Source organism: Ranitomeya imitator, chromosome 3 (genome assembly GCF_032444005.1).
Source record: "Ranitomeya imitator isolate aRanImi1 chromosome 3, aRanImi1.pri, whole genome shotgun sequence".
NCBI lineage: Eukaryota > Metazoa > Chordata > Amphibia > Anura > Dendrobatidae > Ranitomeya > Ranitomeya imitator.
This window is the reverse complement of record NC_091284.1, coordinates 819805790-819821466: the sequence shown is the minus strand read 5'-3', so window position 1 is coordinate 819821466 and position 15677 is coordinate 819805790. Positions and strand designations below refer to the sequence as shown.

Below are 15677 nucleotides of genomic sequence, written 5' to 3'. Positions count from 1 at the left end.
CTATCAGGGACGAACAGTTTCTCGGCCGGACAACGATCAGGTTTATTAGCCTGAAATTTCTGCAACACTCTCCGCAAATCAGGGGAGATGGCAGACACAATGACTCCTTCCTTGAGGATACTCGCCGGCTCAGATAACCCCGGAGAGTCGGGCACAAAACTCCTAGACAGAGCATCCGCCTTCACATTTTTAGAGCCCGGAAGGTATGAAATCACAAAATCAAAACGAGCAAAAAATAACGACCAACGGGCCTGTCTAGGATTCAAGCGCTTGGCAGACTCAAGATAAGTAAGGTTCTTATGATCAGTCAAAACCACCACGCGATGCTTAGCACCCTCAAGCCAATGACGCCACTCCTCGAATGCCCACTTCATGGCCAGCAACTCTCGGTTGCCCACATCATAATTACGCTCAGCAGCAGAAAATTTCCTGGAAAAGAAAGCACATGGTTTGAACACTGAGCAACCAGAACCTCTCTGTGACAAAACCGCCCCTGCACAAATCACAGAAGCATCAACCTCGACCTGGAACGGAAGAGAAACATCAGGTTGACACAACACAGGGGCACAGCAAAAACGACGCTTCAACTCCTGAAAAGCTTCCACAGCAGCAGAAGACCAATTAACCAAATCAGCACCCTTCTTGGTCAAATCGGTCAATGGTCTGGCAATGCTAGAAAAATTACAGATGAAGCGACGATAAAAATTAGCAAAGCCCAGGAATTTCTGCAGACTTTTTAGAGATGTCGGCTGAGTCCAATCCTGGATGGCCTGAACCTTAACCGGATCCATCTCGATAGTAGAAGGGGAAAAGATGAACCCCAAAAATGAAACTTTCTGCACACCGAAGAGACACTTTGATCCCTTCACGAACAAGGAATTAGCACGCAGGACCTGAAAAACCATTCTGACCTGCTTCACATGAGACTCCCAATCATCTGAGAAGATCAAAATGTCATCCAAGTACACAATCAGGAATTTATCCAGGTACTCACGGAAGATGTCATGCATAAAAGACTGAAAAACAGATGGAGCATTGGCAAGTCCGAACGGCATCACCAGATACTCAAAATGACCCTCGGGCGTATTAAATGCCGTTTTCCATTCATCTCCCTGCCTGATTCTCACCAGATTATACGCACCACGAAGATCAATCTTAGTAAACCAACTAGCCCCCTTAATCCGAGCAAACAAGTCAGAAATCAATGGCAAGGGATACTGAAACTTAACAGTGATCTTATTAAGAAGGCGGTAATCAATACACGGTCTTAGCGAACCATCCTTCTTGGCTACAAAAAAGAACCCTGCTCCCAATGGTGACGACGATGGGCGAATATGTCCCTTCTCCAGGGACTCCTTCACATAACTGCGCATAGCGGTGTGTTCAGGTACGGACAAATGAAATAAACGACCCTTAGGGAATTTACTACCAGGAATCAAATCGATAGCACAATCACAATTCCTATGCGGAGGTAGGGCATCAGACTTGGACTCTTCAAATACATCCTGAAAGTCCGACAAGAACTCTGGGATGTCAGAAGGAATGGATGACGAAATAGACAAAAATGGAACATCACCATGTACTCCCTGACAACCCCAGCTGGTTACCGACATAGAGTTCCAATCCAATACTGGATTATGGGTTTGTAGCCATGGCAACCCCAACACGACCACATCATGCAAATTATGCAGTACCAGAAAGCGAATAACTTCCTGATGTGCAGGAGCCATGCACATGGTCAGCTGGGCCCAGTACTGAGGCTTATTCTTGGCCAAAGGTGTAGCATCAATTCCTCTCAACGGAATAGGACACCGCAAAGGCTCCAAGAAAAATCCACAACGTTTAGCATAATCCAAATCCATCAGATTCAGGGCAGCGCCTGAATCCACAAACGCCATGACAGAATACGATGACAAAGAGCACATTAAGGTAATGGACAAAAGGAATTTGGACTGTACAATACCAATAACGGCAGAGCTATCGAACCGCCTAGTGCGTTTAGGACAATTAGAAATAGCATGAGTAGAATCACCACAATAGAAACACAGTCTGTTCAGACGTCTGTGTTCTTGCCGTTCTACTTTAGTCATAGTCCTGTCGCACTGCATAGGCTCAGGTTTACTCTCAGACAATACCGCCAGATGGTGCACAGATTTACGCTCGCGCAAGCGACGACCGATCTGAGTGGCCAAGGACATAGACTCATTCAAACCAGCAGGCATAGGAAATCCCACCATTACATCCTTAAGAGCTTCAGAGAGACCCTTTCTGAACAAAGCCGCTAGTGCAGATTCATTCCACAGAGTGAGTACTGACCACTTCCTAAATTTCTGACAATATACTTCTACATCATCCTGACCCTGGCATAAAGCCAGCAGATTTTTCTCAGCCTGATCCACTGAATTAGGCTCATCGTAAAGCAATCCCAGCGCCTGGAAAAATGCATCAACATTACTCAATGCAGAATCTCCTGGTGCAAGAGAAAACGCCCAGTCCTGTGGGTCGCCGCGCAAAAAAGAAATAATAATCAAAACCTGTTGAATAGGATTACCAGAAGAATGAGGTTTCAAGGCCAAAAATAGCTTACAATTATTTCTGAAGCTCAGGAACTTAGTTCTGTCACCAAAAAACAAATCAGGAATCGGAATTCTTGGTTCTAGCATCGATTTCTGATCAATAGTATCTTGAATCTTTTGTACATTTACAACGAGATTATCCATTGAGGAGCACAGAGCCTGAATATCCATGTCCACAGCTGTGTCCTGAAGCACTCTAATGTCTAGGGGAAAAAAAAGACTGAAGACAGAGCTAAGAAAAAAAAATGATGTCAGGATTTCTTTTTTCCCTCTATTGGGAATTATTGGTGTGGCTCCTTGTACTGTTATGGCTGGCAATCAGGCAACACAGCGTGCAGTAATCAGCGCACATACGGAGATCTGGCAATAACCAAAAACAATAGGACGAGCTCTGAGACGTGGAATCTCTGTAGACTGCAGTACCTGATCTATCCTCACACAACTACAAGCAGCAGTGGATTGCGCCTATCACTACCTATGCAACTCGGCACTGCCTGAGGAGCTGACTAGCCTGAAGATAGAAATACAAGCCTGACTTACCTCAGAGAAATACCCCAAAGGAATAGGCAGCCCCCCACATATAATGACTGTTAGCAAGATGAAAAGACAAACGTAGGAATGAAATAGATTCAGCAAAGTGAGGCCCGATATTCTAGACAGAGCGAGGATAGCAAAGAGAACTATGCAGTCTACAAAAAACCCTAAAACGAAAACCACGCAAAGGGGCAAAAAGACCCACCGTGCCGAACTAACAGCACGGCGGTGCACCCCTTTGCTTCTCAGAGCTTCCAGCAAAAGTTAATAGCAAGCTGGACAGAAAAAAACAGAAAACAAACTAGAAGCACTTATCTAGCAGAGCAGCAGGCCCAAGGAAAGATGCAGTAGCTCAGATCCAACACTGGAACATTGACAAGGAGCAAGGAAGACAGACTCAGGTGGAGCTAAATAGCAAGGCAGCCAACGAGCTCACCAAAACACCTGAGGGAGGAAGCCCAGAGACTGCAATACCACTTGTGACCACAGAAGTGAACTCAGCCACAGAATTCACAACAGTTCGCCATCACCACCTCCTCAGGCAAGCAATTCCAGATTCTCACTGCCCTAACAGTAAAGAATCCTCTTCTATGTTGGTGGAAAAACCTTCTCTCCTCCAGACGCAAAGAATGCCCCCTTGTGCCCGTCACCTTCCTTGGTATAAACAGATCCTCAGCGAGATATTTGTATTGTCCCCTTATATACTTATACATGGTTATTAGATCGCCCCTCAGTCGTCTTTTTTCTAGACTAAATAATCCTAATTTCGCTAATCTATCTGGGTATTGTAGTTCTCCCATCCCCTTTATTAATTTTGTTGCCCTCCTTTGTACTCTCTCTAGTTCCATTATATCCTTCATGAGCACCGGTGCCCAAAACTGGACACAGTACTCCATGTGCGGTCTAACTAGGGATTTGTACAGAGGCAGTATAATGCTCTCATCATGTGTATCCAGACCTCTTTTAATGCACCCCATGATCCTGTTTGCCTTGGCAGCTGCTGCCTGGCACTGGCTGCCCCAGGTAAGTTTATCATTAACTAGGATCCCCAAGTCCTTCTCCCTGTCAGATTTACCCAGTGGTTTCCCATTCAGTATGTAATGGTGATATTGATTCCTTCTTCCCATGTGTATAACCTTACATTTATCATTGTTAAACCTCATCTGCCACCTTTCAGCCCAAGTTTCCAACTTATCCAGATCCATCTGTAGCAGAATACTATCTTCTCTTGTATTAACTGCTTTACATAGTTTTGTATCATCTGCAAATATCGATATTTTACTGTGTAAACCTTCTACCAGATCATTAATGAATATGTTGAAGAGAACAGGTCCCAATACCGACCCCTGCGGTAACCAATTGGTCACAGCGACCCAGTTAGAGACTATACCATTTATAACCACCCTCTGCTTTCTATCACTAAGCCAGTTACTAACCCATTTACACACATTTTCCCCCAGACCAAGCATTCTCATTTTGTGTACCAACCTCTTGTGCGGCACGGTATCAAACGCTTTGGAAAAATCGAGATATACCACGTCCAATGACTCACCGTGGTCCAGCCTATAGCTTACCTCTTCATAAAAACTGATTAGATTGGTTTGACAGGAGCGATTTCTCATAAACCCATGCTGATATGGAGTTAAACAGTTATTCTCATTGAGATAATCCAGAATAACATCCCTCAGAAACCCTTCAAATATTTTACCAACAATAGAGGTTAGACTTACTGGCCTATAATTTCCAGGTTCACTTTTAGAGCTCTTTTTGAATATTGGCACCACATTTGCTATGCGCCAGTCCTGCGGAACAGATCCTGTCGCTATAGAGTCCCTAAAAATAAGAAATAATGGTTTATCTATTACATTACTTAGTTCTCTTAGTACTCGTGGGTGTATGCCATCCGGACCCGGAGATTTATCTATTTTAATCTTATTTAGCCGGTTTCGCACCTCTTCTTGGGTTAGATTGGTGACCCTTAATATAGGGTTTTCATTGTTTCTTGGGATTTCACCTAGCATTTCATTTTCCACCGTGAATACCGTGGAGAAGAAGGTGTTTAATATGTTAGCTTTTTCCTCGTCATCTACAACCATTCTTTCCTCACTATTTTTTAAGGGGCCTACATTTTCAGTTTTTATTCTTTTACTATTGATATAGTTGAAGAACAGTTTGGGATTAGTTTTACTCTCCTTAGCAATCTGCTTCTCTGTTTCCTTTTTGGCAGCTTTAATTAGTTTTTTAGATAAAGTATTTTTCTCCCTATAGTTTTTTAGAGCTTCAATGGTGCCATCCTGCTTTAGTAGTGCAAATGCTTTCTTTTTACTGTTAATTGCCTGTCTTACTTCTTTGTTTAGCCACATTGGGTTTTTCCTATTTCTAGTCCTTTTATTCCCACAAGGTATAAACCGCTTACACTGCCTATTTAGGATGTTCTTAAACATTTCCCATTTATTATCTGTATTCTTATTTCTGAGGATATTGTCCCAGTCTACCAGATTAAGGGCATCTCTAAGCTGGTCAAACTTTGCCTTCCTAAAGTTCAGTGTTTTTGTGACTCCCTGACAAGTCCCCCTTGTGAAAGACAGGTGAAACTGTACAATATTGTGGTCGCTATTTCCTAGATGCCCGACCACCTGCAGATTTGTTATTCTGTCAGGTCTATTAGATAGTATTAGGTCTAAAAGTGCTGCTCCTCTGGTTGGATTCTGCACCAATTGTGAAAGATAATTTTTCTTGGTTATTAGCAGAAACCTGTTGCCTTTATGGGTTTCACAGGTTTCACTTTCCCAGTTAATATCCGGGTAGTTAAAGTCCCCCATAACCAGGACCTCATTATGGGTTGCAGCTTCATCTATCTGCTTTAGAAGTAGACTTTCCATGGTTTCTGTTATATTTGGGGGTTTGTAACAGACCCCAATGAGAATTTTGTTACCATTTTTCCCTCCATGAATTTCGACCTATATGGACTCGACATCCTCATTTCCTTCGCTAATATCCTCCCTTAAAGTGGACTTTAGACAAGACTTTACATAGAGACAAACCCCTCCTCCTCTCCGATTTTTACGATCCTTTCTAAACAGACTGTAACCCTGTAAGTTAACTGCCCAGTCATAGCTTTCATCTAACCATGTCTCGGTTATTCCCACTATGTCAAAGTTACCTGTAGATATTTCTGCTTCTAGTTCTTCCATCTTGTTTGTCAGGCTTCTGGCGTTTGCGAGCATGCAGTTTAGAGGATTTTGTTTTGTTCCAATCTCCTCGCTGTGGATTGCTTTAGAAATGTTCTTACCTCCCATCTGAGTATGTTTTCCTGGGTCTTCTTTGTTCAAGTCTAATGTTTTTCTTCCCGTCCCCTCTTCTTCTAGTTTAACGCCCTAGTAGTTATATTCCTCTACATAGGGGCATTATTATAGTAGTTATATTCTTGTACATAGGGGCAGTATTATAGTAGTTATATTCTTGTACATAGGGGCAGTATTATAGTAGTTGTATTCCTCTACATAGGGGCATTATTATAGTAGTTATATTCTTGTACATAGGGGCAGTATTATAGTAGTTATATTCTTGTACATAGGGGCAGTATTATAGTAGTTGTATTCCTCTACATAGGGGCAGTATTATAGTAGTTATATTCTTGTACATAGGGGCAGTATTATAGTAGTCATATTCTTGTACATAGGAGCAGTATTATAGTAGTTATATTCTTGTACATAGAGGCAGTATTATAGTAGTTATATTCTTGTACATAGGAGGCAGTATTATAGTAGTTATATTCTTGTACATAGGCCCAGTATTTTTTAGTTATATTCTTGTACATAGGGGCAGCATTATAGTAGTTATATTCTTGTACATAGGGGCAGTATTATAGTAGTTATATTCTTGTACATAGGAGCAGTATTATAGTAGTTATATTCTTGTACATAGGAGGCAGTATTATAGTAGTTATATTCTTGTACATAGGCCCAGTATTTTTTAGTTATATTCTTGTACATAGGGGCAGTATTATAGTAGTTATATTCTTGTACATAGGGGCAGTATTATAGTAGTTATATTCTTGTACGTAGGAGCAGTATTATAGTAGTTATATTCTTGTACATAGGGGCAGTATTATAGTAGTTATATTCTTGTACACAGGAGCAGTATTATAGTAGTTATATTCTTGTACATAGGAGCAGTATTATAGTAGTTATATTCTTGTACATAGGGGCAGTATTATAGTAGTTATATTCTTGTACATAGGGGCAGCATTATAGTAGTTATACTCTTGTACATAGGAGCAGTATTATAGTAGTTATATTCTTGTACATAGGAGCAGTATTATAGTAGTTATATTCTTGTACATAGGAGCAGTATTATAGTAGTTATATTCTTGTACATAGGGTCAGTATTATAGTAGTTATATTCTTGTACATAGGAGCAGTATTATAGTAGTTATATTCTTGTACATTGGGGGCAGTATTATAGTAGTTATATTCTTGTACATAGGAGCAGTATTATAGTAGTTATATTCTTGTACATAGGGGCAGTATTATAGTAGTTATATTCTTGCACATAGGGGGTAGTATTATAGTAGTTATATTCTTGTACATAGGGGCAGTATTATAGTAGTTATATTCTTGTACACAGGAGCAGTATTATAGTAGTTATATTCTTGTACATAGGGGGCAGTATTATAGTAGTTATATTCTTGTACAAAGGGGCAGTATCATAGTAGTTATATTCTTGTACACAGGAGCAGTATTATAGTAGTTATATTCTTGTACATAGGGGGCAGTATTATAGTAGTTATATTCTTGTACAAAGGGGCAGTATCATAGTAGTTATATTCTTGTATATAGGGGCAGTATTATAGTAGTTATATTCTTGTACATAGGGGCAGTATTATAGTAGTTATTTTCTTGTACATAGGGAGCAGTATTATAGCAGTTATATTATTGTACATAGGAGCAGTATTATAGTAGTTATATTCTTGCACATAGGGGGCAGTATTATAGTAGTTATATTCTTGTACATACGGGGCAGTATTATAGTAGTTATATTCTTGTACATAGGGGCAGTATTATAGTAGTTATAGTCTTGTATATAGGGGCAGTATTATAGCAGTTATATTATTGTACATTAGTTATGTCACATATTGCCCTCATTCATTACTGTTCTCTTTATGATTGCTTGCTATGTTATCTATGTGAAAATGACTTCTCAGAGTAGACAGCCTTTAATCCCTTTGTGTTTGTTGCTTGTTGATTTGTCTTCTTGCCTTCTGGATGGGTGATTCGTTTTCGGCTGCAGTCGCTTTGTTACCTTTGTGTCCCATATCGGTGAAAAATAAAGCAAAACCAACCTGAGGATGAGTCGGTGAATGTTTCCCTGTGGACGTGTAGATTACATGTGACTTATCTAATTTATCAATGGGAATTGAAGTCTCTCTCTATTACCAGCTTATCATTGGTGGGGAAGGGCCGACTCTGGTAATTTCATTAGCGTCCTAGAAGCCGCACATATGAGCGATGTTGATGTTTATCGTGTGATTCTGGCAGCTTTTATACTGTACATTCATTGCCTGTAATAATAGAGTTTTATGTTTATTCTTCCCCAGACAACTGCTGCTTGATGTCTCTGAAGAATCTGGCGAGATGGTCATTCTGCGGCAGGTACGTCGCTCGTCACAGTTTTATAGACGGAGGAATAAACTGATTATTTGTGTCTCTACGCATTGAATACTGGATTCTGTGTGTTTCCAATTTAGGGCAAAGTTATATGTTGTTTACAATGTATTAAGGCATCTCCTTACAAATATTACAAACATTGCCATTTCTCAGATTTGACCTATTTGACCTGACGCTATAATACTACTATAGTCTAGGCATCTTATAGTACACAATTATATATGAAGAGCTGGTACAGCCTGTGAAAAGGGACCATTATTTGTCACATTCCCATTAAATTTTATAGAAAATACATCCCTGTATCTAACATATGCGAATTGAGATACTGATTTGGCTTTTATTCTAAGTCATATTCGGCGCTATTGCCTTCGTCAGGGAGCAATAGTGCCGAAACGCGCGTTGGGGAGGACACAACAACAGGCTATTTATATATGATTCACTGTGTTTTTATTGGGATACATATGTAATCTGCTGGACATGCGTCCCTAATTTTGATATCATCCTGTACGTTTTCCCTCTACTCTTGTACCTAAATTACTGTTCTTTATATAATAAAAGTATATTTTAGTGGACTTTATGGTCGGTTTTGGTGCTTTTCTTTATGCGTTTGATTGATTTGTTTTCCGACTGTCCACGATATTCTCCACTGGTCCAATCTCACGGGTGCTGAGCACCCATAGTCACTGGGACTTACACATTTTTTAACGTGAGCATTATTTTGCAATTCTTTAAGGCTACGTTCACATTAGCGTTGCGCCGCCGTGCGTCGGCGACGCAACGCGCGACGCACACTAAAACGCGCGCGTCGTTTTCCGACGAAAATCAGACGCACAGAAAATGCTACATGTAGCGTTTTCTTGCGTCCGACGCTAGCGTCGGAAACGACGCACGTGGCGAAAAACGCCACCAAAACGACGCACGCGTCCCCTATGTTAAACATAGGGGCGCGTCGCCGCTGCGTCGCCGGCGCAACAGCGACGCACATTGGCGGAACGCCAATGTGAACGTAGCCTAATTGTTGTATGCCTTGAAGTGCACTACATCTCCTGCTGCCATTCAGATCTTTTCTTCTGAGATCCTCTTGTTCTCTGAAGAGGCAATTTGCATTCTAATATATGGAAAATAACACAAATTTATAATTGAAACAGATATCTACATTGCCATCTGCTGGTAGAGAGTGTTACTACAGATTTCTAACATGTAGCAGCTAAATTTCTAAATGATCAAGAATACAGTAATGAAAATGAAGAAAGCATTACTATAATCCCCCCCCCCCCCACATGCACACCAATATAATTACTATCATTCTGCCCTTATTTTCAAGAATAAAACTACTATAATACTGCTCATATGTGCAAGAATATAACTACTATAATACTGCCCCTATGTACAAGAATATAACTACTATAATACTGCTCCCATGTATAAGAATATAACTACTATAATACTGCCCCTATGTACAAGAATATAACTACTATAATACTGCCCCTATATACAAGAATATAACTACTATAATAATTCCCCCCTATGTACAAGAATATAACTACTATAATACTGCCCCTATGTACAAGAATATAACTACTATAATACTGCCCCCTATATACAAGAATATAACTACTATAATACTGCCCCCTATGTATAAGAATATAACTGCTATAATACTGCCCCCTATGTAGAAGAATATAACTACTATAATACTGCCCCTATATACAAGAATATAACTACTATAATACTGCCCCCTATGTACAAGAATATAACTACTATAATACTGCCCCTATGTACAAGAATATAACTACTATAATGCTGCCCCTATATACAATAATATAACTACCATAATACTGCTCCTATTTACAAGAATATAACTACTATAATACTGCCCCTATATACAAGAATATAACTACTATAATACTGCCCCTATGTACAAGAATATAACTACTATAATACTGCCCCTATATACAAGAATATAACTACTATAATACTGCCCCTATATACAAGAATATAACTACTATAATACTGCTCCTATGTACAAGAATATAACTACTATAATACTGCCCCTATGTGCAAGAATATAACTACTATAATACTGCTCCCATGTATAAGAATATAACTACTATAATACTGCCCCTATGTACAAGAATATAACTACTATAATACTGCCCCTATATACAAGAATATAACTACTATAATAATTCCCCCCTATATACAAGAATATAACTACTATAATACTGCCCCTATGTACAAGAATATAACTACTATAATACTGCCCCCTATATACAAGAATATAACTACTATAATACTGCCCCCTATGTATAAGAATATAACTGCTATAATACTGCCCCCTATGTAGAAGAATATAACTACTATAATACTGCCCCTATATACAAGAATATAACTACTATAATACTGCCCCCTATGTACAAGAATATAACTACTATAATACTGCCCCTATGTACAAGAATATAACTACAATAATGTTGCCCCTATATACAATAATATAACTACTATAATACTGCTCCTATTTACAAGAATATAACTACTATAATACTGCCCCTATATACAAGAATATAACTACTATAATACTGCCCCTATGTACAAGAATATAACTACTATAATACTGCCCCTATATACAAGAATATAACTACTATAATACTGCCCCTATATACAAGAATATAACTACTATAATACTGCTCCTATGTACAAGAATATAACTACTATAATACTGCCCCTATGTACAAGAATATAACTACTATAATACTGCCCCTATGTACAAGAATATAACTACTATAATACTGCCCCTATGTACAAGAATATAACTACTATAATACTGCCCCTATATACAAGAATATAACTACTATAATACTGCCTCTATATACAAGAATATAACTACTATAATACTGCTCCTATGTACAAGAATATAACTACTATAATACAGCCCCTATGTACAAGAATATAACTACTATAATACTGGTCCTATGTACAAGAATATAACTACTATAATACTGCCCCCTATGTACAAGAATATAACTACTATAATACTGCCCCTATGTACAAGAATATAACTACTATAATACTGCCCCCTATGTATAAGAATATAACTACTATAATACTGCCCCTATGTATAAGAATAGAACTACTATAATACTGCTCCTATGTATAAGAATATAACTACTATAATACTGCTCCTATGTATAAGAATATAACTACTATAATACTGCCCCTATGTATAAGAATAGAACTACTATAATACTGCTCCTATGTATAAGAATATAACTACTATAATACTGCTCCTATGTATAAGAATATAAGTACTATAATACTGCCCCCTATGTATAAGAATATAACTACTATAATACTGCCTCTATGTATAAGAATAGAACTACTATAATACTGCTCCTATGTATAAGAATATAACTACTATAATACTGCCCCCTATGTAGAAGAATATAACTACTATAATACTGCTCCTATGTACAAGAATATAACTACTATAATACTGCCCCTATGTATAAGAATATAACTACTATAATACTGCTCCTATGTACAAGAATATAACTACTATAATACTGCTCCCTATGTAGAAGAATATAACTGCTATAATACTACGGTAGTGTTATGCCGCCCTCTATGTAGAATGCGCTTTCTGCGGTGCACATCCGGTGACGGTGTCTGTGTGCTCTGAGATTGGCGCTGGCAGATTGTAGTTCTGTGGTTTGGTGGATAAATAGTTACAAATCCCTTCATCCATTGAGGAGTAAACATTCCTCATCATTTTCATGGAACTAATCTTTCCACTCTCTGCCTTTAAACAGAAGAACATTATGAGAGGAGCAGGTTGTTCCGAGGGAACTGGTCGCCCTATTTTGTAGATAAATTGGGCCTGGCATCTCTTTTCTGCCAGACAATGGGGTCTTCCTAGATGCTCCGTAGCGGGGGACTAATGAGGCTGTGAATCGTGGCTTTGGCTCCGGACTTATTACTCTGACGTCCCCCCATTTTCCTGGAAGTTTGATGATTTAAAAAAAAAAAAAAAGTTGAATATTTCATGGAGTGAGTGGTAGAGAAGGAGATGAGTGGAGAAAGGGTGAAGAAGAGGCGTCTGCACAGATAGCCGGCATTATGGCGTCACCTAGGAGTGTGGACGAGCAGCCAGAGGGCCACTCCTGGAATCTTGGGTGGGGCGATCACCCACGCTCTCCGCGCAGACAGGTAATTGTTATCTCTTACAACTAAAATAGAACGTTTTATGGGAAGGACGGAGCCATCACCCTGAGCAAGCAGCGACGTTTGTATTGTGCTGATCTGATATGGCACAAGTAGCTGGGGCTGTATATGAGAGCGGCCCTAAAGGGCCACATTGAAAGAATCCAGTATGAAATAATGCATTTGGGGAGAGGGGGCTGCTGCAGATTTGTGTTTTCCTCTATATTCAGGCACCTCGTGGGGTGGAATCCCAGCACCTGCTGCTCCTATCAATTCCTACTGATGTCATTGGCAGCGGATGAAGCTTAAAGGGTCTTTTTTAAGATATTCCATTTTCAGATACCCCATTAGTGCTTTACTTGGGGTCTCCTGCGTTCCAGCAGTGGCTTCAATAAGCGTAGGACTCAACAGCCAGACATATGCTTCTCATGCTTCTTTTTGCCTGTGGGTGGCGCTGGAGGGGTTGTGTGTTTTACTTTGCAGCAATCCTCATGTTGTCTTCCTCATGGGGGGAGGGTGTCCCTTTAATCACAATATCTTAGCATTCTGCAGCTTTCTATTGTCTCTTTTAGTTCTTCCTAAGTTAATCAGAAGGCACAAACCTCCTGTGGCGCTTCCATGGCCGCACTCACGACAAATTGCAGGTGTGAATTTATGCAACAATGTGCCAGTCTCCAGTATTTTGCAGCCTCTAACAGGTTTTCTTCAGGATTGCCCTTTATTTCCCACCATCCATCTTCCCATCAACTCTGACCAGTTTCCCGACAGCATGATGCTACCACCACCATGTTTGACAGTGGGGATAGTGTTTTGTTAGGGTGACGTGCAGTGTTAGTTTTCCACCACACTAGCATTTTGTACTTAGCCCAAAAATATCTTCTTTGGTCTCATCTGACCAGAGACACTTCTTCCACATGCTCGCTGTGTTCCCTACATGGGCGGCACGGTGGCGCAGTGGTTAACACTGCAGCCTTGCAGCGCTGGAGTCCTGGGTTCAAACCCCACCAAGGACAACATCTGCAAAGAGTTTGTATGTTCTCTCCGTGTTTGCATGGGTTTCCTCCGGGCACTCCGGTTTCCTCCCACATTCCAAAGACATACTGATAGGGAATTTAGATTGTGAGCCCCATCGGGGACAGCAATGATAATGTGTGCAAACTGTAAAGCGCTGCAGAATATGTTAGCGCTATTTAAAAAAATAAAGATTATGGCTTTCTGCAAACATTACACCTTATGGCTTGCTTTCAAAAATATCTTTCTTCTTCTCACTCTTCCATAAAGACCAGATTTGTCAATGGCTGCTCACTATCCCCAGTCCCACACGCCCGGTGCCTCGGGGTGATCCTCGACTCTGCCCTCTCTTTCAAGCCACATATCCAAGCCCTTGCCTCCTCCTGTCGTCTCAAACTCAAAAATATTTCCCGGATCCGTGCTTTCCTTGACCGCAACACTGCAAAAACTCTAGTGCATGCCCTTATCATCTCCCGCCTCGACTACTGCAACCTCCTACTCTCTGGACTCCCCTCTAGCACTCTGGCACCACTCCAATCCATCCTACACTCTGCTGCCCGACTAATCCACCTGTCCCCCCGCTATTCCCCAGCCTCTCCCCTGTGTCAAGCCCTTCACTGGCTTCCTATCGCCCAGAGACTCCAGTTCAAAACCCTCACACTGACATACAAAGCCATCCACAACCTGTCTCCTCCATACATCTGTGACATGGTCTCCCGGTACCTACCTACACGCGACCTCCGATCCTCCCAAGACCTCCTTCTCTACTCCCCTCTCATCTCTTCTTCCCATAACCGCATCCAAGACTTCTCCCGTGCTTCCCCCATACTCTGGAACTCTCTACCCCAACACATCAGACTTGCGCCTACCATAGAAACCTTCAAAAAGAACCTGAAGACTCATCTCTTCCGACAAGCCTACAGCCTGCAGTGATCCTCAACCTACTGAACATCCGCACAGCCAGCTCTTCCCTCTCCTAGTGTATCCTCACCCACCCCCTGCAGACTGTGAGCCCTCGCGGGCAGGGTCCTCCCTCCTTATGTACTCGTGTGCCTTGTTATCTGCTCATGTTTAATGTATTTGTCTATATTTGCCCCGTATTCACATGTAAAGCGCCATGGAATAAATGGCGCTATAAAAATGTATAATAATAATAATAATAATAAATTTGTGGAATATATGATTTAGTCTATGGTCACACTATCAGGATTTGGTCAGTATTTTACATCAGTATTTGTAAGCCAAGGCCAGGAGCAGAACTATCAGAAAAGTATAATAGAAAGACCTCACCAGTTCTGCATTTTTGACCCACTCCTGGTTTTGGCTTACAAATACTGATGTGAAATACTGACCAAATACTGATAGTGTGACCATAGCCTAATAGTTCTCTGCAGCATCTCCAGAGTGACCATGGGCCTCTTAGCTGCTTCTATGATTAGTGCTCTCCTTGCTTGGGATGTCAGTTTGGTGGACGGCCATGTCTTGGTAGGTTTGCAGTTGTGCCATACTCCTTCCATTTTTGAATGATGGATTGAACAGTTCTCTCTGAGGTGTCCAGAGCTTGGGCTATTTTGTATAACCTAACCCTGCTTTCCTCTTCTCCACAACTTTATCCCTGACATGTCTGGTGGGCTCCTTAATTTTCGTGAGTCTTTTTGATCCCTAATGTTCTCACTCAAACCTATGA

The 15677-nt window shown here is 40.6% G+C and overlaps 1 protein-coding gene across 1 annotated transcript in view; it reads left to right on the top strand.

Annotated features, from left to right (window-relative positions):
- MYO7A (myosin VIIA) overlaps positions 1-15677 on the top strand; it is a 315688-nt gene that overhangs the window by 48174 nt on the left and 251837 nt on the right. The window contains exon 2 of the mRNA XM_069759369.1: positions 8710-8764. Within this exon, the coding sequence (XP_069615470.1) occupies positions 8747-8764 (18 nt within the window). The 5' untranslated portion in view covers positions 8710-8746. The remainder of the gene's footprint in view (positions 1-8709; positions 8765-15677) is intronic.